Raw genomic sequence first — 26,831 nt, 5'->3', positions numbered from 1 at the left:
AATTTTTCCAAGTGGATTACTTTCTGAGTTAAGGAAATCTAACATGGCATGAAATTTTTGATCCATGTAGCGAGAAACTGACACAGGATCTGCAGCAATTACTTGACCCGGTAACATCTTGTCTAAGGATGGAGCATTAATTTCACGAACATATTGAATCAAATCATCACATAAATACTCTGCTGGACTTAGAGTAAGAAACCATGTAGCTGGACCATATTCTCTTATCATACACCTAAGATTATTTCTTGGCTTTTTCCAAAATTGTTCTGTGTTTGGGAGACGCTCAAATATAGAGCTTAACTCACTTTCTAACAGACCCTCACTTAATTTGTTTAAATAATTTTTTACAGTATAACTGTCACGTGGATTTGTAACATTTAACATGTGATAAATTCCTGACTTTAATTTTCGAATACTATCATTTTGTAATAAATAAAATATATATTGCTGGTCTAGTCTGAATCGTGGCTTAAGGGAACAGAGTTTTTGCTTTATAAAATCAGGATCGCGAACCTGCTTAGCTCGGTCTTGGCACTGTCCATTAATCCCTCGAGGATATAGGTTTGGAAAGCACTGCAAATCTAAAGTTTTTACTCGTAAATCCAATGAATCGTCTTGAATTTTCAACATTTGATAAATGTCTGTAGCTGTTTGATTTATTCGTTTATCGTACAAAGGATATTTTGTATATTGTTCGTAGTTTAATTCTGAATGATCTATTTGAGTAAGCATAGCTCGTTTCTTTAAATTCTCTGTTTCATTTTTATCATCTGCATTCAGATCTGGCTTAAAATTTTTATTTGCATACTCGGTGATAATTTTTTCAATTTTCTTACCAGAAATAAGTGCACCTAGGCTTTCATTATCAGTTTCGTCATCAATGGAACTATGTTGAGTTTTTATAGCAGTTTTATCATTCTGACCACAATCATAGGCGTTCGCTAAAAGAAGGAGTTCATCATTATCATTTTCTAAGTATTTTGATAAACTATGATTAGAGTGTATTATTTCATCTTGTTCAGATTTTGTTTTGCTGTCATTGATATAAGCACTTTTAGAACACTGAAAAGCACCTTGTTTATCTAGACTATAATCCTGTGAAACATCACTGGCAGTTGATGCTGTTTTTCCACTTTTAGAACTTTTAGAACTTTTAGAATATGTAGAACATGTTGAAGACTGGGAATTTTGTTTAGGTACACGTTGACTAGAACTATGTAAAATATCACTGACTGTTAGTGTAGTTTCTACACTGTCGAGAGATTGAGAATTTTGTTTAGGTACACGTTGGCTAGAACTATGTAAAATATCACTGACAGTTAATGTAGTTTCGACACTGTCAAGAGATTGAAAATTTTGCTCAGCTACATGTTGGCTAGAGCTTTGTAAAACATCACTGGCAGTTAAAGTAGTTTCTCTACTTTTAGAACTTTGAATGAGAGCATTAGCTTCAGCTGGATTTTCGATATTATTTTTTTCAGTACTAGTATTGTTTTCTTATGCTTCTTCATTATTTTCGAAGTTTTCTGAGACATTCGTTTCAACAAAATATTCAACATCCTTTTTTTCTACATGTTGGCTAGAGCTTTGTAAAACATCACTGGCAGTTAATGTAGTTTCTCTACTTTTAGAACTTCGGATGAGAGCATTAGCTTCAGCTGGAATTTCGATATTATTTTTTTCAGTACTAGTATTGTTTTCTAATGCTTCTACATTATTTTCAAAGTTTTCTGAGACATTCGTTTCAACAAAATATTCAACATCCTTTTTTTCTAAATATTGAATTAACTCTTCAGCAGAGTCTGGCAATACAATGTCTTTATATAATAGATTGTTTAAACGTAACCATTGTAAAGCTTTGAATACTTTTTCTAAATTTACTAAATTTTGCCAAACAATTTTAGCTTTTGTAGGAATACTTCGTACTAGTATATATAGCTTATGGTTTGTATTGATTGGGTCGAATTTTGAAGCTAGTTTTCCCAAAGTTTCTGAAAGTGGTAGAGGTAAATGAAAACACTGCCCCTTAGATATTTGATATCTTGAAGAATGTGGCATATCTTTTTTTTGTACAGTCTCTTTGAACCACTTGAAAAGCTTTTGCTTGTTGAATCAACATTACTTCATAGTTTGATAACTCTCTAATTTCTTCGGGAACATTACCGTCCTGTAAATTGTTCAGTATACATGTTGGTGGAATATCTGATTTTCGGAAATATTTTAGACAATTATCACAAATATAATCGCTATCTTTTTCATCAGGATGATTGATGAAGAATTCTTCCATCTGATCCCAGTATGGGTTTACAATTGGCAAATAAAAATTATTGATATTCTTTAGGGAACGTTCAAAAAGTAATCGTTGGCAAGATCTACAATGATTTCTAGGTAAATCCATCATTTTTTTTGTGTAAATTTTGAACGCTGCACTATTCTCTGCAATTATCGAATCTTCATTCAAGCAATCCATTTCATGACTTGTGCTAAATTCTACATTTTGTTTTTTCATTCCGTTTTCAACTTCTAATAATGATTTTATATTTGACATATCTAAATCATGGCTCATTTTTAGAAATTTTCTATAATATTCATTTAATCTGTACAAACATCGTAACATTGACCTTATTGATGAGAAATGAGGTGATAAAAGATGCAGAGAGAAGCTGATTGATTCACATGGATATTCACTGCTATAACAGCTAAATGAATGACCTAACTTATCTTCTGAATGCGTAATAAAACATTGTTGTAGAAATTTTGGACAACTTGACAACGTCTGAGTTACTAAAATTTGGAGAAAATTTTTATAGAGATTAAAAAGTTTTTGGTCTTTCAATACTGTGCAAATAGAATCACAGCTCCAAAATTTTACACCCTTTTTATTTGTGTCAATTGGTAATATATTGACTGCTTGACCTTGTGGATTTATAACAAAAGTCTCTGAAAACTTTTTTTGCTTTTTGATTTCCATTATCATTTCATTTTGTTCGTTGTCTTCATGCCTTCTTTTTACTGATATAGCATTTACTTTTTTTGGTTTTTCTGATTCATAATTAAAATTGTATGATCGATCATAAAAATATGGTTCAGAAGATGAGGTATGCTCTGGGTCTCCACATAAATTCTCAATGTCAGAATCATCAATCATATTTTTTAAACGTGAATCTGCCATTTTTATCATTCTTTGAAGAGTTTTAAATTGGACAGAATAATAATTTTTCCTTGCTTGCTTACACCACTTGACCATTTTTTCAGCTCTGAGCCTGGCTTCTGTTTCGTTTGTAAGATTGTTGATAGACTCAACCAGAATTTCATATGTAAGATTTTGAATATATATTTCTATTGAAGATTTAAACGGAACATATGTATTATCGTCTTTTGGTAGCTCACTTTTCAAGATTTGAGGCTGTTTCGATACGTTTTTTTTTTTACTTTGAATGGTCGCTGTTTGAGCATTGTTGTCTAAGCGTGTTCGTTTTAAATATGCTGTATGTTCTTTTTTTACTATTTCTTCCAGTGGTAGTGGAAGTGGTGGATCGCTATGCTTAGTCATCGGAAAAGGAGTTATTATCTGGGTTTCGAACATATTGAGCAAATGCTTTCTCAAATTGTCATACTCATATTCAATAGTTTCAGGTTTATGACGAAATAATAAAGAAACTCCAAATGCAATAGCCAGCACACCACAATCATCAGCATTTTGTTGTTGATGAACTCTTGGAAACCGCACATTGTTTTGTTCAACTGTATAAAATGGAAATAAACGTTGTAAATACATTTGATAATCATTATGGAGTATATGAATGTTTAATGAATCATAAATATGAATATTTTTACTATCGTAATAACTGCAAACCCAGTTATCAGTCATTGGGCCAGAAGCGCCTCTGCTATGGAGGATTTGTATATATATTTATATATTTATATTTCATTTATTATTTATTCAGTCCACACGAGCATATTAGTCTTGACAGAGAAGTTTATTTTATTCATTCATTATTGAAAAAAGTGTCGTTTTTTAGAGCTAAAAAATAATTAATAGTTATTAACAATGTCTCATAAAATAGAAAAAAATCCTAGTCGTAAAAGAAGTAGCAATGAGGCTGATTGGCAAAGAAATGTGAACAAAAAAGCAAAAAATGAGGTAAGAAGCTTCGTCTGGGTTAAAAAATATTTTATATATTTTTTATTAATTCATTAAACACAATTGAACAAAGGAGCGCGACTATATATTTTTCAGGCGACTCAGGATTGTGCATCTAGTTCAAGCGTTCGCGGTTCGATCGCGCAATTTGTTAATAAATTCATATCTCAATAAATAATTGATATTAAGTTTCAAAAATTTGTATATATTTGCTTGACATCGTAATGAACAATATTGCCACTGACAAGTTTTTCAAATTTAAAATTTCTCCGACGATTTCTCATTTATTATTTATTCAGTCCACACGAGCATATTAGTCTTGACAGAAAAGTTTATTTTATTCATTCATTATTGAAAAAAGTGTCGTTTTTTAGAGCTAAAAAATAATTAATAGTTATTAACAATGTCTCATAAAATAGAAAAAAATCCTAGTCGTAAAAGAAGTAGCAATGAGGCTGATTGGCAAAGAAATGTGAACAAAAAAGCAAAAAATGAGGTAAGAAGCTTCGTCTGGGTTAAAAAATATTTTATATATTTTTTATTAATTCATTAAACACAATTGAACAAAGGAGCGCGACTATATATTTTTCAGGCGACTCAGGATTGTGCATCTAGTTCAAGCGTTCGCGGTTCGATCGCGCAATTTGTTAATAAATTCATATCTCAATAAATAATTGATATTAAGTTTCAAAAATTTGTATATATTTGCTTGACATCGTAATGAACAATATTGCCACTGACAAGTTTTTCAAATTTAAAATTTCTCCGACACTTTTTGCATTCAAAGTTAGAGAAAAATATTTTATGGCCTGCATTAAACAATAAATAAAAAATATTAAACAATAAAGGTAAGTAATTTTTTCAATGATACTTTTAGAACCGCTAAGCCATGATTAATACATATGCTAAATTTTAAATTTATTCATTGATAATTAAAAAAAATATCACGAGTTGAATCTTTAAAAAAAAATATTCATTAGAAATTTTTTTTTTTTATTTTTATTTTATAACTCAACAAATAAAAATAATAGAAAAAAAATTATTCGACATAAAATTTAGGAATTTTGATTCTAAATACAATCATATTTTTTTTTTTTTTTTCTGCCATTTTTATTTTTTCTAGATTTTTTAGATGAGCAACGTTGCATATTTTGAGGCTCCACGCGCGGAGCGTGTTACTGTATCCGGACCCTCAATTATAACATATATTTTTATTATAATATTCATTATTTTAACCTAAAAGTTTATTTATTCACAACTGTTAATTATTAAATACAAGATTATTATTATAATATTAACAATATCGGTACTATTATTATTATCAGGACCTCCTAAGTGCACTGACAGCTTATGAGCGTGCTCGTGAAAGAGAGGAAGCATCCCGGGCACGACGCAGAGCTGATCTTGCTCGACGTCACGAGCAAGCTCAAGCTAGTCTTTATTTGATTGAAGCAGAAGCCATTCAAGAAGGCTACGAAATGCCAGCTTCAGCTTTCCGTGGTGTTTATTTTCATGATCCACTTGCTGATAATCGTGGTGATCTTGATGGTGCTGTAGAGCTTAATGATGTTGGAGGTGCTGATGCCATCGATTTGAGAGTTGCTCGTCGGAAAGAAATGTTGAGAGGTGTACCAGTCGGTGGTATTGCTGGTGGTGCTCATAATGTTCATGGTCTTTTTGCTGCTGGTGGTGCTGGGGCTGGACGTGGTAATGGTGGTACTCTTGGAGGTCGTGCTGGAGGTGTCATTCTTGGTCAGATGCCAGTCAACGAGTTTGAAAGTTCCAGGTAAATAAATAAATAACGATAAACTACTAAATTAATAAATAAATAACAATAAACTACTAAATTAATAAATAAATAACAATTAACTACTAAATTATTCAACAATATAATAAAAAAATAACAATAACAACAATAAACTATTATAATAACAACAACAATAACAACAATATAATAAAAAAATGATAACAACAATAAACTATAAATTTTTATTACACTGTTTTAGGTACTGGCGAAAGCAGTACTTCCAATCAATACTTGGTGGTGGTGGTGGTGGTGGTAATCGAGGACCAAGAAATAACACCGGGAGACGAGGACGAGAACGAGGACGACAAGGTAGACAAGGTGGTAGACAAGGTGGTCGAAATGGACCCGCCAATGTCTTCTATTTGGGACAATAAATAAACCAAACTATAAAAAAGTCTTAATTAAAAAAAAAAAAAAAAAAGCGATAAAAAAAGGGGTGATACGAAAGTATAAATTTAATTTAAAAAAAAAAATATATTATTAATTATAATGATAAATAAAAAATAATATAATAAATATTATTGTTAAACAAAATATTATACTTGATAATAAAAATTAAAAAAAAAAAACCTACTGATAAAATAACCTAATATTAAAATAATTAAGACTCAATAAAAATAACTTGAATTAAAACATTTAAAAAAATTTGTTGTCAATTTCTTAATAATTTATTTTTCATGACAATTGGTGTTTTTATGTAATTTGTAAATTTGGCTGATTATTCAAAATTCCTTGTGCAAGATTTAATACACATATTGTTTCTAAACAATCAGCTCATTTAAATTCAAATTTATCAGTTATAATAGCAATACCATCAAATATTGTTTGTGTTGTAAATTTTTGTTTATTATTTATATCATTATTTTTAGCAACACATGGAGTACTATGTGGCATAAAATTATTTAATGTATGTAACATACTTTGAAATGTTATAACAGCAGTACTTTGTACTGGTTGACATGTTACATCAAATAATTTATCAATAAATATTTTAGCACAATCATTTTGCATTAATTCACGTTTCATTAATGAACCCATTGGTGTTATCATAAATGCAATATTTTGATGATTAAATTTATGTCCATGTGGCATTTTAAATGGTCTTAATGTTTGTAATTTTTTCATATATATTAATGCTAATCTATTAGATCTTAATAAATCAATAATTTTATTTTTTTTAATAAGATTCATTTGTACATGACAATACTTAGCTGGTGGTTAGCTGTTTAAAATTTTCATTTTTAAAATAAACAAGTCCCATTAAAGTTGATGAAATATATTTATCTATCAACCTTTAATATAACAAAAAACAAATTATTTTAAACAATTTAATTAGTTATTTTCTTGACAAATTAGTTACTTTAAAAATTTCTACATAAATTGAATTATTTTTGCAGTGACAATTTGCTTTTAAACTTTTACAACAACATTGTCAAATATTTAAATTTTTTTTCTCAGTCTATTATCACCTGGAGTTTACAAAACAACACATAAATTTATTTACCAATAAACAATGTCAATATTTACAGTAAATTATTAACAATATAATAAATATCAAAAGATAGAAGTGTAATGTCCTGCGGTAGGCGCATTAACTTTTTAATTTTTATGTTAATAATAAATGTTGAGGGTGTATTTCAATGCCCCTAACTCCATCTTACTGATTGTAGAAACACTACATTTAGGGGAGCTAGAGGCATTGCACCCTCAATAAATCTCTCGAGCCGGCACTATTGCCAAGCGGCCAAACCGCCAATTTTAATAATCAAAATTACATACAAATTAATATAATGAGTGATATCGACAGAATCCTAAAATTACAAGGATTCTCTCGATACCACTCATGTCATAATTAAGAAACTAGAAATAATTATAATTAACGTCGGAAAATCATACGATTTTCCCGACCAATAAGAATTAAGCTATACAAGAAAATAGACACTATACTATGAGGAAAAACTGAACATCCCCGAAGGATCCACCCCTACTCTGAGGATTTACGGTCATCGACCGAGATCCTGGATCCTAGGTCGTTCACTCTTGGGTTGTAAGTCAACCTGTTCGTCGCTCTTCCAGCATTAATATTTTTTGGCACTTGGCCTCAACGCATTTTAAGTTTAAGAACTTAGAATATTTTACTATCAACCAACACAAATTGTAAGTTATACTTATTCATTATTTTATTGATTATTAAATTACTTTATTGTTTCAATAATAATTAAATAACATTTGGTTATTTAATTTATCAATTTAAAGTCGTAAAATCATTTGAAATATTAACTTGTAATATTTTACGACCGCATGGTCTGAAAATTTTTCTCTTGCTTGTGTGAAATAAATTTGAAAGCATTTATTGCCTTAAATTGCTTAATCAATTAAATGGTGAATAAAATAAATTACAATTCGTTGTATTAATTAATTATATTATTTGGTAAAAATAATTAAATATTTTATTATACAAGTTACGACCGCGTGGTCTGAAAATCTTTCTTTACTTGTATAAAATAAGTTTAAAGCATTTATTATATTAAATCAAGTAATAAATTAAACAGTGAATAAAATAGATACAGTTTTTATATTAAATAATTATAGTATTTGACGAAAAATACGTCAAGATTTTATTGTACAAGTTACGACCACATGGTCAAGAATTGATGCTACTACGGAATACGCCGCAAAAAGCGCTCCTTCCATAGCATACCAGTGTAAAATCAGTGTCACCATAAGACTATATATATATATATATTTATTAAAATATATATATATTCTGTAACCATCCAAGAAGTTACGACCATACCAGAATAATTACATACGTAATTTATCAGCAATTATTTTATTTGTAATAAAATAATTATTACAACTTGTCAATTGAGGAACCGAGGTTCGAGTAACATTCAAGGTACACGCCGTCGCTAGAGCGCTAGACTAATATTTCGACAGCCAATGTAAGTACCTTTTACTATAATAAATTTTAACTCAGTGTTTGCTCATCGAATTTATAACTAGTGTGAAATTATTGTTACTGTAAAAGCCAAGCATCATCGTAGTGTTAATGTAGAGTCAGTGACTTATCAATTCAATCGACTGGATTGCTTCTCAATCCCGTCGCTAATTACTCAGTCGTCATAAATTAATTGTGCAACTTTAACAAATTGAATAAAACTACGACCGCATGGCTTAGTTTCTCTCTTTTCGACGCGACGCGCGAATACGTATTTAACTGGGTTAATTATTTTAATAATTATTTTGTGTCACGTTCTTGTGTAATATTTTGTGGGTTTAATTACAAATAAATTGTGCTTTTATTTTACCGAAATTTACAAGTGTTAACTAAAGTTATTTTTTTTATAGTATTATTGTGTTGCTTTTTCGCGTATTTTTCAGGTTCCTTTTTACCTCTCCCTACATTACGTAATTATTATCCCCTACCTTTCTAATGTTCCTTCACTGGGCAGGATAAACAGGGTTAATTAAAATACATATCTAGTTGGATTATTTTACAGGGCAATATTGATTGTCTAATAAATGATCCGGCTACGATATTTCAGAAGTCAAAATATAAAAATGGGATGTAAATAAGTATCAAAAAAATTAAACACATTTAAAAATTTATTTAAATTATCAAAAGGACAAATAAATAAAACAGATAAAATAAATGAACAAATTAAAGAAATTGATGTATCATTATTAAATACGACAATTGAATTATCAGCACTTATTGATAATTTATCAAGATTTAAAACTCCAAATGAATGGGCATCAATAACATATTATGAAAAAAATAATTCAATTGGTACATTTACATCAAATGAAAATATAATAATTGTTAATGGTAGTACTGGTCCATCATTACGTTCAAGATTTTGTATTGGTAATTTTGGTGATAAATTAAATAAACAACAAGAATTTAAAAAAGCAAGAAGTCTTATTAGAGCTGGTGTTAAATTTTTTTATGATGGTAATGATGTTTTTGTTACGAATAATTCAGCAACTGATTTATTTGTTCATCCACTTGGTTTGAATAAATACAATAATAGAACAGATAATACTGTTCATCGTGTAATATCAAAAAAAACATTTTTTAATATTTAACAAATCAATATTTCAACGGCAATTGTTGGATCATCTACAAGAGAGTGATGAAGCTGCTGGTGAATGATATAATTCATGTATCATAAGGTAATTGAATTTATTTTTATAAAATAATTAATGATTCTATTTAATTAATTATTATTTTATTTTTTTAGAATGTCATTTACAAATGGCTGGGGTTTTAATAGATCTATCAATGATATAACAGCAATACCATGTTGACTTGAAATTAAATTACATATCCCAATTGGAGTACTAGAATCAGTACTGGGACCATCAATAAAACCACCAGCTAACCACCAATACATACATGATAATTTGCCCAATATTATTATTATTGTGCTATCCATATTTTTAAATAATATATTTATTGTAGCGAGATAGTATTGCTAGATGGTGCGCCACCTTGTATGATGCGTTAGTATGAGAGTCGATGAGAGAGAGACGGAGAAGAGAGAGAGAGAGAGTGGAGTTTTGGCTACGGGGAACGTGTGCTCCGCTCACTTCGGTTTGGCACTTCGGTCTTGCACCTTGTGTTTTTACACTTGTGTCTTGGCTGGCAAGCAAGACGCTGGCAAATATTAAGTTGGCCAAGCCAACTCAAATAAATTCAAGTACTGAAATTGTGAATATAAATATTAAACTGATTTTTCAACTAATTGATTGTTATAAAACAACAATCAATATCAAATTGTCATTAAGTAAATAAAGAATATTGTGTACACAGTAAAATTGTCAATTAAAATAAGCTGAGCAATAAATCCAAACTTGGTAAAAAGACGACGTGAATCAGGACGGCGTCCTTCCATAAATCACGCCGCCATTACTCAAAAAATAAACTTGTTGCATCAGCGTTGAAGAAATAAAGTCAATTCAACATCAATACTATTCACTGTTGACAATTATTCAACATTAATAATATTCATTGCTGGCATTATTCAACATCAATAATATTCATTGCTGGTAATTACACAACACAAAATCTTTGGACATTTACTTGGTCTGATCAACCAAGCATTCCAAGGCCAACGAATCATCATCAACATCATCAACTTGGCATCAAGAACTTCAATCATCAGTCAGGTTATATTGGTATGAGTATGTGTGTGTTTAGTATGAATGATTAGGGTATGATAATTTGAATAAATACAAATAATTTTCATATATTAAAATATAAAATTCTGTTTGATTGTTATTTTACATCCACTCAATTTCAGGGTAAATTTAAATAATCAATATTCATATTTTAAAGTAAATTTCATTGCATATTCATTTTGGTAAATTTAAACAAGTAAGATTGGTCGCTTTTTATATTTAAACAATAAAAGAAAATAAAATATAAAAGCCCAATCTTACATTATATATCATATATATTTGTTATTAAATCAAATGTTGTACATATTTGGTTTTGTTGATCTTCATATACATCACTTAAATCAATACCATGTAAATTACTATATTAAATTTATTATTTATAACTGGCTTACTTATTGCAACTATATTTTTACAGTTAAATATTGCAATTATTGTATTTTTACAAAAAACTTTATCTTGAGATTCTTTAGCCAACATTGTGTAGATGAATCTTTGAGTTTCTCTTGTTACATACATTCTAGGATTTAATTTAGAATATTTAACCATATCAATTCAAATACCTGATGATTAAAAATTAAAATTCATATAAATGTTAAATTAATATTAATATTTTTAATATTTACCTGTATTTTCTATTATCCATTGACGTCCAATTTTGTGATCAATAACACCAACAAGTAATGATGTGTATGCCATTTTCATTGATACTGATAAATCATCATTTTGTAATAAGTTAAATATTGCAATTATTGTATTTTTACAAAAAACTTTATCTTGAGATTCTTTAGCCAACATTGTGTAGATGAATCCGCTAAATTTTTCCGATTTTTTTTTCGTTTGAAGTTAGACAAATTGAATTTTTCCGTCGCCATGAAACAATAAATAAGAAAAATTAAACGATGTAAATAAATAATTATTTCGATAATGCTGTTGGTATCGCTAGATTATTATAAAGCTACAGACAAATTTTCAAGTCGATTTTTTTATTTTTAAGAAAGTTATCACAAGTTATACCGATTGTCCCATTTTAATTGGATAATGGATTTTTCTTGGAAAATATAGCTCAAATTGAAAAATGATTCAAGTAAAAGTTGTAGGGTTTGGACGGGGACCTAGAAAAAAAAAAAAAAAATTTAAAAAAAATTCAAAATGGCGGAGTTTCAGGTATGAACATAGTTTTTTTAAATGAATACTGTATTTTTTTTTTTGCACCAAAATGTTTCTTACACCAAAACTAACACTTTTTATTTGAAAAATTTTTCGATAAAATCACTGTTTTTTCGGCCCGATTTTATCTGTTGATGGATTTTCCTCAAAAAAAAAATGGCTTTGATTTGAAAATGCTATTTGGAAACGTTGTAGCGTTTAGGAAGACAAACACGAAAAAAAAAAAAAATTTGGTAAAAAATTTAAAATGGCGGAGTGAGAAGCATGGATAAAAAAAATGGACTTAGCCAAAAAATTTTATTTAGAAAAAGTGTTAATCTTGATGCGAACAATTTTTTTAATAAAAAAAAATTACACCTAACCTCAAAAAAAAGATGTTCATACAAAAAAATAAAATAAAAACAAACAATATTTTCATAAATGAATGAAAAAAATTTGTTTAAATGTGTACTTATTATTATTTTTTTCAATTACAACAACACGCCGAAGATGTTTACACATAATAAACCCGCGAGTCTAGATGGCTCTCAATTTTTTTTTTTTCTTGAAAACTATGATTCCTAGAAAAATAATATTATAAAAAAATAAATGGTATTTAAAAAACGCATCTTTTGAGCTGTATACGAAAACTCTACGACAATTCTATCAAGAGTTACCGAATTTCTGGAAAAATAAACATACTATGAATAATAGTCTAACTTCAATAGTTTTCACTCTATAATTTTTCGAATGATGAAAAAAATCATCTAATTTTAGGTTTTATTAAGTTTTCTGAAAAAAAAAACACTGGAGAAATGTTCCTTATCTCGTGCGATAATGTTCTTAGAGACGCATTTTTTGAGCCCTAAACGAACTCTATAGGACAATTACTTTATAAGTTATAACATTTCTTTCTTTTCTGGTGATGATTTCAATACTGCCGCTGAGCCTTATGGCTCCTAGCCTCCGTAATATTTTGTTTCACGCTAACATCAAACAAGAAACTCAAAATAGGTGATAAAGTGCGAATAAGTGAATATAAAAAAATTTTCGAAGAAGGATATATTCCAAATTGGACAACTCAAATTTTTACAATTTACAAAGATATTGAATACAGTAATTATAACGTACAAGCTTGCTGACTATCAAGAAAACAACGTTAAAGGATGTTTTCGGCAAGAAGAACTCAGTCCAGTACGCTATCTAGATGTATATCTTGTCAAAAAATTATAAAAAAACATAAAAATGAAGGACGTGTAAGATGGTTAGGTTTCGATTCTGAACATGGAACATGGAAAAACGAATCAGATGTGTACATAATTATATTTATAATGTAGAAAAATACGGTCAGCCCGATCTCGATCCGAGGTAACACCTGACTTTAAAGCTCGGAGAAATCTCGGGTATAAAACTCGGCCCGAGGTCGGGGCGTTACGCTTCCCGAGTTAAAATCGAGATTGTAAAAAACTGGAAAATGAGTATTATATAAATGAAGAGAATGACTGCTAGGCAGACTTATAGTCAAACCTACGTTTTTTAATAGTTTATTCAATCTAAATAATTAATAAAAATATAATTATGACTTATATTTATTTTTATTTTATTATTTTTAACCTAAATTGACAGAGAAAAAAATTTTAAACATAATATTTCATGAAAATAAACCCTAATTTTACGAATAAAAAAAAGTCACTAGATTGGCATTGTCTAGTGAGTGACTTTACCGACAGCTAAAAATCATCAACAGATATAATATGGTTGTGTAATAATTTAGCCGACAATTGACGAGCCGACATTAAAACAATGATCGTAATTGACTTGTACTTCAATGTAATGTCAGCTAAGTGCAACTTAGAATTTCAATTAATTAATTACAATTAATGAGGAGAGTTACAACTAATTATAAATACATTACATTGAAGTACACGTCAATTACAATCATTGTTTCAATGTCGGCCCGTTAATTGTCGGCTAACTGATTACAACCATATTATATTTTTAAAAAAATATTGGAATACAACTTAAATAAAATAGATCAATACGAATCATATGAAAAGAACGAATATTTCTGATAAAAATTAGTCACGTTAAAAATTTTTTCATTCAAAATGAAAAAAAAAAATTCGCAGTTCGCAGTTTGACAGTGTGTTTATTTTTCGTTTACTGTAACATTAATTTAGAATCAATTTTTCAATCACTTTTTATATTGATAAAAAAAAATTTCATTGGAAAATATTTTATCCATTAAATATATTTATCTATCAAAGAACATTTTATTGAAAATTATTTCATCTATTATTTAACCCATAATGATTTCAACAATTTTCATAATTTTATTTTATAATATAAAAGTACAAACAGGAACAAATATGAAATAAATGAATTATGCTGTTAAATTACTGCATTTGCATCATCTATTTCTTGAACAGCTTGAATAAGACTTTTTTTAGCTTGAATTGATGGACTTGAACTTTTTACGATGATTATCCCAATCTGATGATCGTGTCAAACAATCACTCAAGACAACCAAAGATTTTGTTTTGATTCTCAATTTTTGTCTTCTTCGGTTCATCGAATCTAGAATGGAATATTTTTTATTTTATTTACAAAAATTTGATTATTACTGACCACAATTATTATTACTATCTATTATTCATAATATATGTTTTTTACCTTCCATACATTTTCTTAATATTGGCAAATTATCAGCCATATTAAACTTATTTTTACGATGTCTCGTGATTGTTAACTTCATGGCTATGTCCCGGGCCATAAATGCTTTCAGTATGCTTCTACCACAATCTGGTAGTGAAACGAAAGATTTATCATCTTCAGTTAATTCCATCATGTATTGAAACTAAAAAAAATGACAATGAAAAATTGATTATTTTTTGTTTTTTATTTACAAAATTTATTTACAGTATCTATTTACTTACTGTATCTTGATAACAATTTTCATCATTTAATTTATTTTCCAATGATACTGGTGATTTCAAACTTTTAATTGGCAATTTAATATCATGGATTTCTTCAAGAACAATTGACAGATTTTTTTGATTATTTTTTATCTCATCATACTTTTTATCAATTGATTTTACAAGTTTTAAAATTTGATCAATTTTTTCGTTTCCAGCTGAAGATGTACCGCTTCTTTTTCTTTTCTGTTGTTGATTTTTATTTTTTGAATTAAGTCTTTTCAATATGTTTTTTTTTTTGGTAGTGTTCTACTGTCATCATAACTATCATAATTATCATCTGTGTTATTACTGTCGTTATTGTTATCATAATTATCATTATTTACTTGATTACTATCATCATTGTCATTATCAATATCATCACAATTATCATCGTTGTCATCGGATCATACTCATTATTGTCATCATTCTGAGCAATTGATTCATCATCACTGGAGGTAAGGTAAGCACGAAGATTGCTTTTTTGAATTTCTGAAATTAAAAAATTAACATTTAAATCACTGATAAAAGATTTTTTTGATTTTTATTCAAGTCGTACGTTTTATCTTATTTCTAGTATTTTGTGCTTCAGCAAGATCTTTTTGTTTCGATAATATTATGGCTTCTTTATCACGAAGTTGAGACTGGTGAAGAGTTTCTTCAAGAGCTTGTGCTCTTTGTGATTGAGTGTTGTCACTTCCATGTGAAAAACCATCCAGATACGTATCTAATAAATAATTTTTGTTATTACACTGAGAGAAAAAAATATTACGTTTCACTATGCTACTATAGTACCGGTGGATGTTTTCGGATTTTTGATATCATTTATTATTTTTTTTAATATTTTTTATTATTTACATAGTAAAATAAAAATTTTAATAAAAATATTGGTGAAGTATTTATAAATAAAATGATCGATCATGAGAATAATACTACAAATATGTATGTCATAGAAATTCAAGGAACTTATGGTGCACTATGAACAAGACCAAATATCGATGAACACAATAACCATCGTCAAGAATTTTGTATTGCAGTTGTTAAAGAAAATGTGTAATCAAACAGAATACATTGGGAAAGTTGAAGAAAATGTTGATAGAAAAACAATAGTAACACAAGTAATTCCAAGTGATCTAGATATACACACAGAGAAGGATATGTTAACAGTTAACATATCCTGTTTAATGTTAACATATGCCATGTTAAGATGGGTGGTGGCTGATAAGTTTACATCAAAGATATATATATATTAACATTAAACATACGTATTTTAATAGTTAATATGCGTATGTTAACTATTAAGATATCTGTAATTGACACAATTTGAAGGTTAGGCTGATAGTTGAAGACATTTACGTATGTAAATATAAAAATTGAATGTAAAATTAAGAATGAATCTACAAAAAAACTAAATTTAAATAAATTTATGACAACACGAGTACATATTATATTATATTACAATTAGAATAGTATCACAATATAATGTCAAAAAAAAAGATTACAAGAAGTAGACTGGCGCATCAAAATATTTATAAAACATTAACTGTTATTGTTTCTGATGTAAATGACAATGCACTCAGCTACGAGAAAATTAAATTATTTTGGAAAAAAATTTACCACTAACAATCGACATAATAACACTAACAGCAATTGATAATAATAAAAAATTAAACGTTAATTGGTCATCATTTATATTTAATATGGATACAATAGAATCTGATAAAATTGAAAATAGTTTTTATGTTAAATATGGAAATAAAAATGATGGTATTGCAATTGTCTTGTCATTAAAAACATATGATCGTCAAATAAAAAAATAATATTATATTTAATTGTCATTAAGGATAATGGTAAACCAACAATTGCTGGTACAAGTCTATTGATTGTTATAATTGGCGATATTGATGATAATCTGGCTCAAAAACTGAATTGATTTATCAGTATGTTGAAGCTTTTATCAATTCAGGAAAAGAGCACAAGTAAAACAAGATTTGTTTAAAGAAAAATTATCAACACTGTTAACTGGTAATGAGGATTATATTGAAATTTTTAGTATACAATATTTTAGTATAAAATTTTCAATGTTATTATCAAAATAGATAATGTTGATTGTTTGTGAACTAAATTGTTTTATTTATCTTAAATTTTAGTTTAAGAATTCGGATGGCTTGTGATAGGTTTTGGTATCGATACGATTTTAATAATTGTATTCAGCACTTTATAAAATTAATGTCATTTATTTAAAAACACAATCACTTAAAAACTATTATATTACATAATTACAAGTGTTCTTTGACCTTGTAGTTGTAAGTTACAATGCCAATCTTTGTTCTTTTATGTTCTAAAATATTCTGATAGGAAACTAACCACAACCCGGCACTGTGATACTATAAATTATATTAATTTATCAATCACGATTCTTGTTGTGTTCTGTGTGTTGTAAAATAGCGAACTATGTGTACTCGATAATTTATGACGTGTATTTTGTGTACATTAATTTATATGGACTAATTGTTTAAACTAAATGAAGTATTTTTTTTCTTCAAAAACAAATAAATAATTATTAAATTATAATTATGTAAATAATTAATTGAATAATAATAAATAAATAATTCGTGTTTTCAATAACTTCATCAAGTAAGTTAATTTAAAGCGATTTATAAATCCCTTCAAGATTATTTATAAATGTTATTTTATATTTTTAATTAATTCTTAATTAATAACTTAATAACAATATGCTTTTTGACATTATTTTTGAAGCTACTTACTCGATAATTTATTAATTGTTAAATATCAGGTAATATTGTATAAATATGAAAGGATTAGAAGAATTTCCTGATCAATGTCAATTTTCGAATTAGCAAATGTCATCTCCATCTGTTTTTATCATTGTTCAGTATAAAAATGAAAGAAAATGGGTACAGCTATCGGAGCATTTGACATATGCTGATATCATTCACAAAGGTTTATTACTTATTTATTTTGTTTAATTAACTTAAGAATTTGTTTGATTTATAAATATTTTTTTCAATTTTAAAGTATATGAAATATTTGCATTACCTGAGGAGCAAGATATTGAGATGACTAAATGATGTTTTAATTGATAAAGATATATTGTGTAATTTTATACGTTCAAGTGGTCATAGCTTAACATCTAAACTTAGACAGAAAATAGTCAATTTGTTATATATTTATTTATTTATTTATTTATTATTAATATCCCAGCGGCAAGAGGCCATTATATGTAAGATATATGTAAGATTTTTTTGCTTTTTTATCCTATTGAAATTATTTACCGAAAAATTGATTATTTGTTGACATTTCCATATTATGTGATGTTTTTTCAGCTAAAAATATAGTTGCTTACACAAACTCATGGATTAAAGCATGCTGATGGTAGTACAAGTGCTGATGTTATACCAGTACCATCAGATAAACCAATTGATCTCAATGATGACAAAGAGCCTTTACCAAAAAAACCAAAATTAAAAAAAAAATAACTGGTGACGTGGTTTGAGCTAAAGTTAGTTGTTAAGAAAGAATTTGAATTGTATTTTTTTTTCTTCACTTTACTGAATATTTAGATATTTTTTTATTTTATCAAGGAATTGAAAGAACTTCTCATTAGGTATTTCGTCGATTTTTTAAAACGAAGAGTGAGACAACATTTTTCCTCTGTTTTTTGTCTTTTTCGCACTCATAAAAATCAATTTTATCATACTTTAATTATTAATTGTAAAAAAACTAAGCTCCAAACCTCTTTTATTTTTTTTCTATACGTTTTGTTTTGTCTCATTTTATAACCCGATAGTTTTTTTTCACGATGTCATATTGTCGATTAGAGATATTGGTATTTTAATGGACTTTTTTTTGACAAAAATCGCATTCTCCATAAGAGCCCATGTTAAAAGTTGTCAACTTTGAAAATTAATAAAAAAATAACGAGCTTTCAAACCATTACCAAAAAATTACATAAAATGTATTAGTATTTCAAGAATCTACTGTATAAATTTCAAAGCATTCTCATATTCGGAAAAAAATCGACGAAATCCCTTAATCACACTAATATGGAGATGAAATATTTAAATCATACAATGATTTAGGATATTTAACAAAAAAAAATGTAAAAAAGTTATTTAAACCCAGAGATGTGGTTTTATTTCAAGATAAATTTCATCAACAATGTTTGACTAAAAAATTTGCTGATAATAATTATTAAGTACAAAACGTATACAAAAGTTACAAAGATGGTAGTGTATTTAAAAATAATACATTTTTTCAAATAAATAGAATTTCAATTCATCTACAAATTTATTATGACGAGTTTGAGCAACCCTTTGAGTCCGTATATATAGTATATTTATAAAAGGACTTAATTCTTTTGTCAGAGGTAGTTTAATATCTGTAAGTTGTGATAATTTGGGAGGAGCAAAAATAATAGGTATGAATGAATCTTTCGTAGCCACGTATTCTTGTAGAATTTGTAAAATAACTATAAAAGAAGCTAAAAAAAATTGTTCCATTAAATGAGTCTGTTGTGAACTTAATCATTTCATTATAACATCAGTTAGAATATTGTAATAATAATACATTTATAAATAATCAAATATCAGTAAAATAATCAACATAATAGATCTAACCATCCATGTCCAATAGATTAAAATAAAAACGCAAATTTAGTAGGTCAGCGTGGTGCTCAAATGTTTTGTTTGATAACTTATTTACCACTTCTTTTAACTGATGAAATAACGAAATTAAATCATGCGGGTACAAAAATATGGAGAGTTATTTTATTAGAAATTATGAAAATTGTTTTTGCTCCAAAAATTAGCTATGATATGTTAGATAGACTAACAGTTTTATTCAAAGATCATCATAGTCTTATTATTAATGAATTTAATTCATTATTGATAATGAAAGATCATTTGATAACACATCTTCCAATGATTATATATAAAATGGGACAACTAATTCTCATTGGACCATGAGATACGAAAGTAAAAATGGATTTTTAAAAAGTTTCGTATACGAGTTGAAAAATTTCGAAGACATAACACATACAGTGGCTAATCGTCATCCAAAATGTATTCTACAATCGAGGAATAATAGAAAACTATATTCTAAAGACGAACCACGAATTAACAACACAAAAATAATAAGTTTAAAGTCAAGTTAATTTTGTAATATTATTAACAAAACATTGAATATAAATTTAAATAATTATATTTCTATAGGTAATAGTGTTGATATTCGAAGTGAACATTTGATAATACAAAAATTTATTGTACATCAAATACTAATAGTTTTCGACTTTCGGAAAAATCCTTATGACTTTTTCACATAATTTGAAGTGTTATATCATTTGAAGTTATCAATCTACCTCATACAAAAAGTTGGAATATAAACGAGTCTATAGACAAAAAATTAGTTACTGTAACAGATTATTTTTTGTAAATTTTGTAATTGATAAAATAATAATTGTATAAATATTTATATGTATAGAGTGAATCATTTCATTGTTTGGTTATATGAAAAATAATAAAATTTACGTATCAAAAAATATTATATAAATGAATATACATTTATTTTTTTGCTTGTACAAAAAAAAAAAAAAATTCAACAGAAAGTATTTGTTAAATTAACAAACAGCTGTTTGTAAATTTCATTTTACAAACAAAAATTTGTAAAATTAACAAACAGCTGTTTGTAAATTTCATTTTACAAACAAAAATTTGTAAAATTAACAAACAGCTGTTTGTAAATTTTATTTTACAAACAAATATTTGTGAAATTAACAAACAATTATTTGTAGACCTAATTTAACAAATAAAATGTTTGTTAAATTAACAAACGTTTTGTTGGTGGACCTAAATTAACAAACTGAATTTGTTAATTTTACCAACTATTTTTTACTGTGTATATGACAGTGGGAGTGATGTGAATGATCAAATTCATAATATTGATGAAGACATACCAATTGGAACAAGTATACTTAAAGTTATTGCAAAAGTTTCAGACAGTAGTAAAAATGCAATTATTGAATATTTCATAACAGATGATAATTTTCGTATTAATAATAATGGTATTGTTCATAATAATAAAAAATTAGATGCTGGTTAAAATAAAATTTGAAGTTACTGCAGATAATATAAATGAATTTATTAAAAAAATAGTTCAATATTTGTACAAATAGTAGCAATTAAGAAGAGTGATGAAACACCACAATTTCAACAAAATAATTTTACCTCTAATATTGATGAAAATGCACAAGCAAATACATTTGTTGCAACAATTATTGTATCTGATATTTCGTAATGATACAGTTAAATATCCATTCGATAATAATGGGATGGGATCAATTTTAAATTAATTTGGAGACTGGTATTATTCGTCTTAACGATATATTTACCACCTGTTAAAGAGTCACAACCAATCGGTCTATCAGTTATAACTGTTGTTGCAACAGATAATAATATTAGAATAAATCAAATAATAATATATAAAATGATAAGAAATCAAGAAATTGCTAAATTAAAAGAAAATCCAAAATTTAACAACAAATGCTATATTAGATAGAGAAGAATTAAAAATGATGCCAGTAACAGTAAGAGCTGTTGACTCTGGAAAATTTCCATTAGAAGGATTTATAAATCGTGATATTGAAATTAATTCAACAATTGATCGTGTAACAGCATCAGATGCAGATGCTGATGAAAATATTTGAATTTATTATAAATTATTATAAATAAGTGATTGGCAATATTTTTCTGTTAATTCAGAAACTGGTTCAATTATAATGAAAAAATTAACTGAAACTGGCAAAAAAAAAAAAAATTGAACAATAAAACGCCAAATACTAATGAATTAGAAACACATAAATTTGAAAAACGTGATGACCTAGTTGATAATAATTCAACATATATTGATATGATTCTTGATCAACCATTGATATAATTATTGAAGATACAAATTATGAAAGACCAGTATTTCTAGTTGATAATGAAATTGGAAGTGTTCATGAAAATAAAAGAATTGAAGTTGAAGCAACTAATGGTGATTATTTCAAATCGTGGTAATAGTCCTGATAGATTAAGTATAATAACAAATAGAGATGGTACTGCTTCATGAAAAACTAAAAAATATCTTGATTATAAAAATAAATTCATAAAAAAAGTTCCAAATTTAGAATTCAAGTTAGTTGATAAAGGTTCAAATGACATAAATAATTGCATATTCTTGGGTAAATATAACATTTATTTAAAATTTTCAATTGAAGTTTCTTAATTCATCCTTATTATTTCAATTACAGCCTTGAGACTGAGAAAACACGCAATGATGTATTTTATTTTTTATCTGAGAAAATCTGTGTCCTAGCTTGGTATTCAACTTGACCACTGGCTAAAGAAAATCTTGTAAAAGTCAAGTTAAAACGGCTCGACAAATGAACGTTGCTCAAAATTGGTCAAACATTAAAAGAATAAAAATCAAAATCTTTGTAAAGATAAAAAAAATACACCAAGACAAAGTTTGTATAAAACTTTTTTATTCAAGGAGAATCATTTTCAAAAAATTATTATTTTAATGCACATTCTAAAAAAATTAATCAGTTTGAATTAAATAAAAAAAGAAAAATAAATTGAACACAATAATTAATACTCAAACGTTTGACGAGCTTTCAATAAATAAATAAAAAAATTGTTTGATTAATGTTATCCAAACAAATATTAATTCATGTTTTGATTCAAGTTTGATTAATCAATTTATTAATAATTATAATAATAATGTTGATATGTGTGAAATATTGGAAAATATACATGAATTTTCAAGTATTCAACGAATGAAAAATATTAATTATGTAGTAGAGGTAAAACAAATATGCGTATTGGAGTAAATGGTGAAAAATTTAATTCCAATCTCATCATTTTATTATCGATATCGTTTAATTCAATTGTAAAAGTATCTGATTCTGGTTGGTTTCGAAGTTCCCAACAATTTAAAACTGAAGAATTCATGAGGTCGGTTTCATAAATAGCGTCTCGTCTTTTCCAACGAACTCCACGTATCAAGATTCTGTCTGCTACATTATAAATTTTCAGTATCTCAAAAATGTTTTTATTTTTTAATAACAGCATATTATTTGGCTTTTTTGGAGATAGTATTTTTCCATGGAGTAGAAGCATTTGGATACCATTTTGATTTTTTTTTTAACGTTTGTCAACAGTTTTCCTCTATTATTCAAACTAGATTGCTCAAATAGTCGTCGAGCTAATTGAGCAACTTTGTGTGTTGTGTGCCTTTTAATTTTTCCTAGATAATTTTCAAAACAAAAAGCATTGATTTCACTGAGACTGCACCCTATATTTTTAACGTCATCAGCAACAAGAATCAAGTTGTGTACATTGATTGAAACTGAAATAACTGACGAACTTCCCGAGCCTGGACATGAGACATAAGACGTGAGACATGAGACTTGGAAAATCCCGCGTTAAAATCAATTTAATTTTCCCCGGTCAAGTCTGTATTACCGAATCATGAGAATTAAGAATTCTCGCGTTAAAATGTCATATTCAATTTTTTCACCATCTTTGTTTTACCGACACCTTTTCATTCCTCTGCCCCCTTCGATCTACCTTTGCTATGGCCACCCCTGGTCACAGGACTCTATTTATTACACTACTGTTTTATCATCAAATTAGTAATAGTAAATACGAATACTATTTATCATTCATTTTGATCTTTATTAGTTAAGGTTATATTTTTATTTTTATTTTTTTACATCTTTCACTTTACTAATTTTTTTGTTCTATTTCAGAGCATGGATTCTGAAGGTAACATTATCTTTGAAAATCAATCTGTTGATAAAATTAGTAAACTAACAACTGAAATCTTTATTATTGACAATGATAGTCAACTTAACACCAATCGAATAACAAAAGCTGATGCATCATTTAAACGCTTGATTCTTGGTACTTCAAATCAAAGGAAGAACGAAGTAACAAAAGAAGTTGAAGCCAGAACCAGTCACTTTAATGATACCAAAATCACGAAGCAAGTACATTAAGTACTGTTGAAAATGTAAGCATACGTTATGGATTTGATAATACTTGACGAGATAAACATAGGTATACATTTGGCGGTATTCAGCGTAGTGGTCAAGGAGCTGGATTGAGTTATAACAACCTCAACAAGGTAAGAAACAAGGCAGAAAGAATGAATTTGCTAACATCCAACGTCTCTACCACTACGTATTAGATTTGATAATACTCAACGAGGTGACTGACGTAATAGATTTGACAACACTCAACATAGTAACAGAGGTGATTTAGCAGTATTCAACATGGTGGCAAATTTCATGGTCAAAAAAAATATTTAAAAAAACATGCTGGGGTTTATCAAAAGAAAAGAGACATAGTGTGAGTCTTACTTCATTTGTCATGTAAATATGAAAAATAGTTTGAATAAAGTTATAATATTTTTTATTGATTAAAAAAAATTAATTGTTATCTAGCATTTATATATGTGCTAAACTTTTTTTCTTAATCATGAATAACTCATTAGCAGTTGGGAGATTTTAGCTATCTTATAATCCCCTATTTTCGCTGATATATGTATACCGATATCTTCTCATTATTAACAAGTTTTGAATTATAGATAAAAAAAATCTGCCCGTTGTTCTTTTTTTTTATTAATTACATCATTGTCAATATAGCATAACTGTTTTACTCATTACTCGGTTTCATGAAATTAGAGTCATGATTCTAAGCGTTTAATGGGCGATATAAATCCCTGAAAAAAATAATTAAATATATATATATATTTCTTCAAATCATAATTTTTTATTTTGGACTGGTTATTATTGAAAAAATACCTTTTATTATTTTTCCTTGCTCTGTGCATCTAGACAGCAGATAAAGTGTACAAACTTATGACATTAATTCTAACGAAATCAAGTAATAAGTAGAAAAGTTATGCATCGTAGTCACATGATAAACGATAAAGTTGTACTACCGTTTTTTTACTACTGTACTACATTATTTTTCAGCATGAAGAAAGATTCTGCAGAAGTAAAGTTTTTTTCTTCAGTGCGGTGTTGAATCGGCCAATGAAACTAATTTGTCAACCTAAACAGTTTTAACAATAAGACACATCCACATTCTTTGTTCTTCGCACGATTGTATAATTTCTGTTCTTTTCACACTTTTAGAGTACAAGAATTGTTGCATGCAGCTGTTTTGAGGTAAGTATAGTTTCTTCTATTTATTAATCTCAGATATACAGGATGTCTCGTAAGTCGCGCATGGTAGGTATACCACGAGATTGTACGTGAAATTTTAAATAGTACATGTTTTCAAATTTTGGGTCTACGACGCTTTGTGCCTGAGTTATTAACGTTTTAAGTTGACTAATCAGAATCGAGCGTCGATAATTATTATCATTATGGCATCTGGACCCACGTGTGTGTTTACGTGCCATGGATGAAATTTTTTCTGTTTTTTTAATTAATTCGAAATTCGAACGCAAGATGTAGTTAAATCATAATAAATACGCAGTTGCAAACAAACACACAGCACTCACACTAATCATAACAAAATAATCCTTTTTAATTCAAAATCACATTTATATTTTTGATCACATTATGTGATTCATTCATTGATCACATTTTAATTTAAAAACACCTTTCTATTTTTTTCGATCACATTATGTGATTATTCTATCAATGTGATCAAAAAATATAATCTTTTCTAGTTTAAAATCACATTTATATTTTTGATCACAGTATGTGATCAAGAGGCACGGTAGTGCCTCACGTCAAGTATGAGAAAAAAAAAAAGCTCTAGAAACGAGATTAACTACCGTGCCTATATATTATTGGCATAGAGCTAACCCTAACCCTCCAATTCCTTGGGAAACTATTTTAAAATATGATTGATCGGATAAAAATATTATGTCTTCTGATCATTTCATTAGATCAATATCACACTTTTTTATAAAAAAATAACAGATTTTTGAGATCTATACTTTTTTTTAAACTTCAAAATCATTTTCAGAAATTGCGTTTTTCTTGATATTTCCTTAAAAACTCAGGGCACTTTGACAAACATTAGAAACCGAAATTGAATCAAAGCAATATGGCTTCCAAGTCCAGAGCAGTTTGACAACATTATAAAATAAAATTGAGCAAGAATAGTAGAATGGTGTGGAAGAACCTTTATATCTGTGCAGTATTCAATATCGCATCGATGGTGCGCGCGCCATATGTTGTTGGGATTATTGCAGTTTTAAAAATTGCGTTTTTCCTGAAATTGCTCTCAAAAGTTAGGGCACTCTGACAAACATTATAAAATAAAATCAAATGAAAGCAACACAAAGCATAATTGCTTCCAGGTCCAGAGCGATTTATAATAAAAACAAAATTGAGCAAGAATAGTAAATGGTGTAAAAAAACCTTTAGGTATATTTACAGTATTCAATATAGCATCGATGGCGCGGATTTAATAATGATTTTTTTAGCTATGTTTCCATGTCACATGTTGTTCATCAAGTTTAATGAGTTTTTTCTTTTATATTAAGTTATATGTAAAAGGATTTA

At 27.7% G+C, this 26,831-nt stretch overlaps 1 protein-coding gene across 1 annotated transcript; it reads left to right on the top strand.

Moving 5' to 3' along the window:
* Positions 1 to 7,467: 7,467 nt before the first annotated feature.
* On the top strand, positions 7,468 to 10,046 carry LOC122860121 (mothers against decapentaplegic homolog 5-like). Its single transcript, XM_044163791.1, has 3 exons — positions 7,468 to 7,482; positions 8,961 to 9,013; positions 9,689 to 10,046. The coding sequence occupies exons 1-3, from the start codon at positions 7,468 to 7,470 to the stop codon at positions 10,044 to 10,046; spliced, it is 426 nt and encodes a 141-aa protein (XP_044019726.1).
* The last annotated feature ends 16,785 nt before the right edge of the window (positions 10,047 to 26,831 follow it).

This window comes from Aphidius gifuensis, linkage group LG1 (genome assembly GCF_014905175.1).
Source record: "Aphidius gifuensis isolate YNYX2018 linkage group LG1, ASM1490517v1, whole genome shotgun sequence".
Classification (NCBI taxonomy): domain Eukaryota; kingdom Metazoa; phylum Arthropoda; class Insecta; order Hymenoptera; family Braconidae; genus Aphidius; species Aphidius gifuensis.
This window is presented reverse-complemented; position numbering and strand designations above follow the sequence as displayed.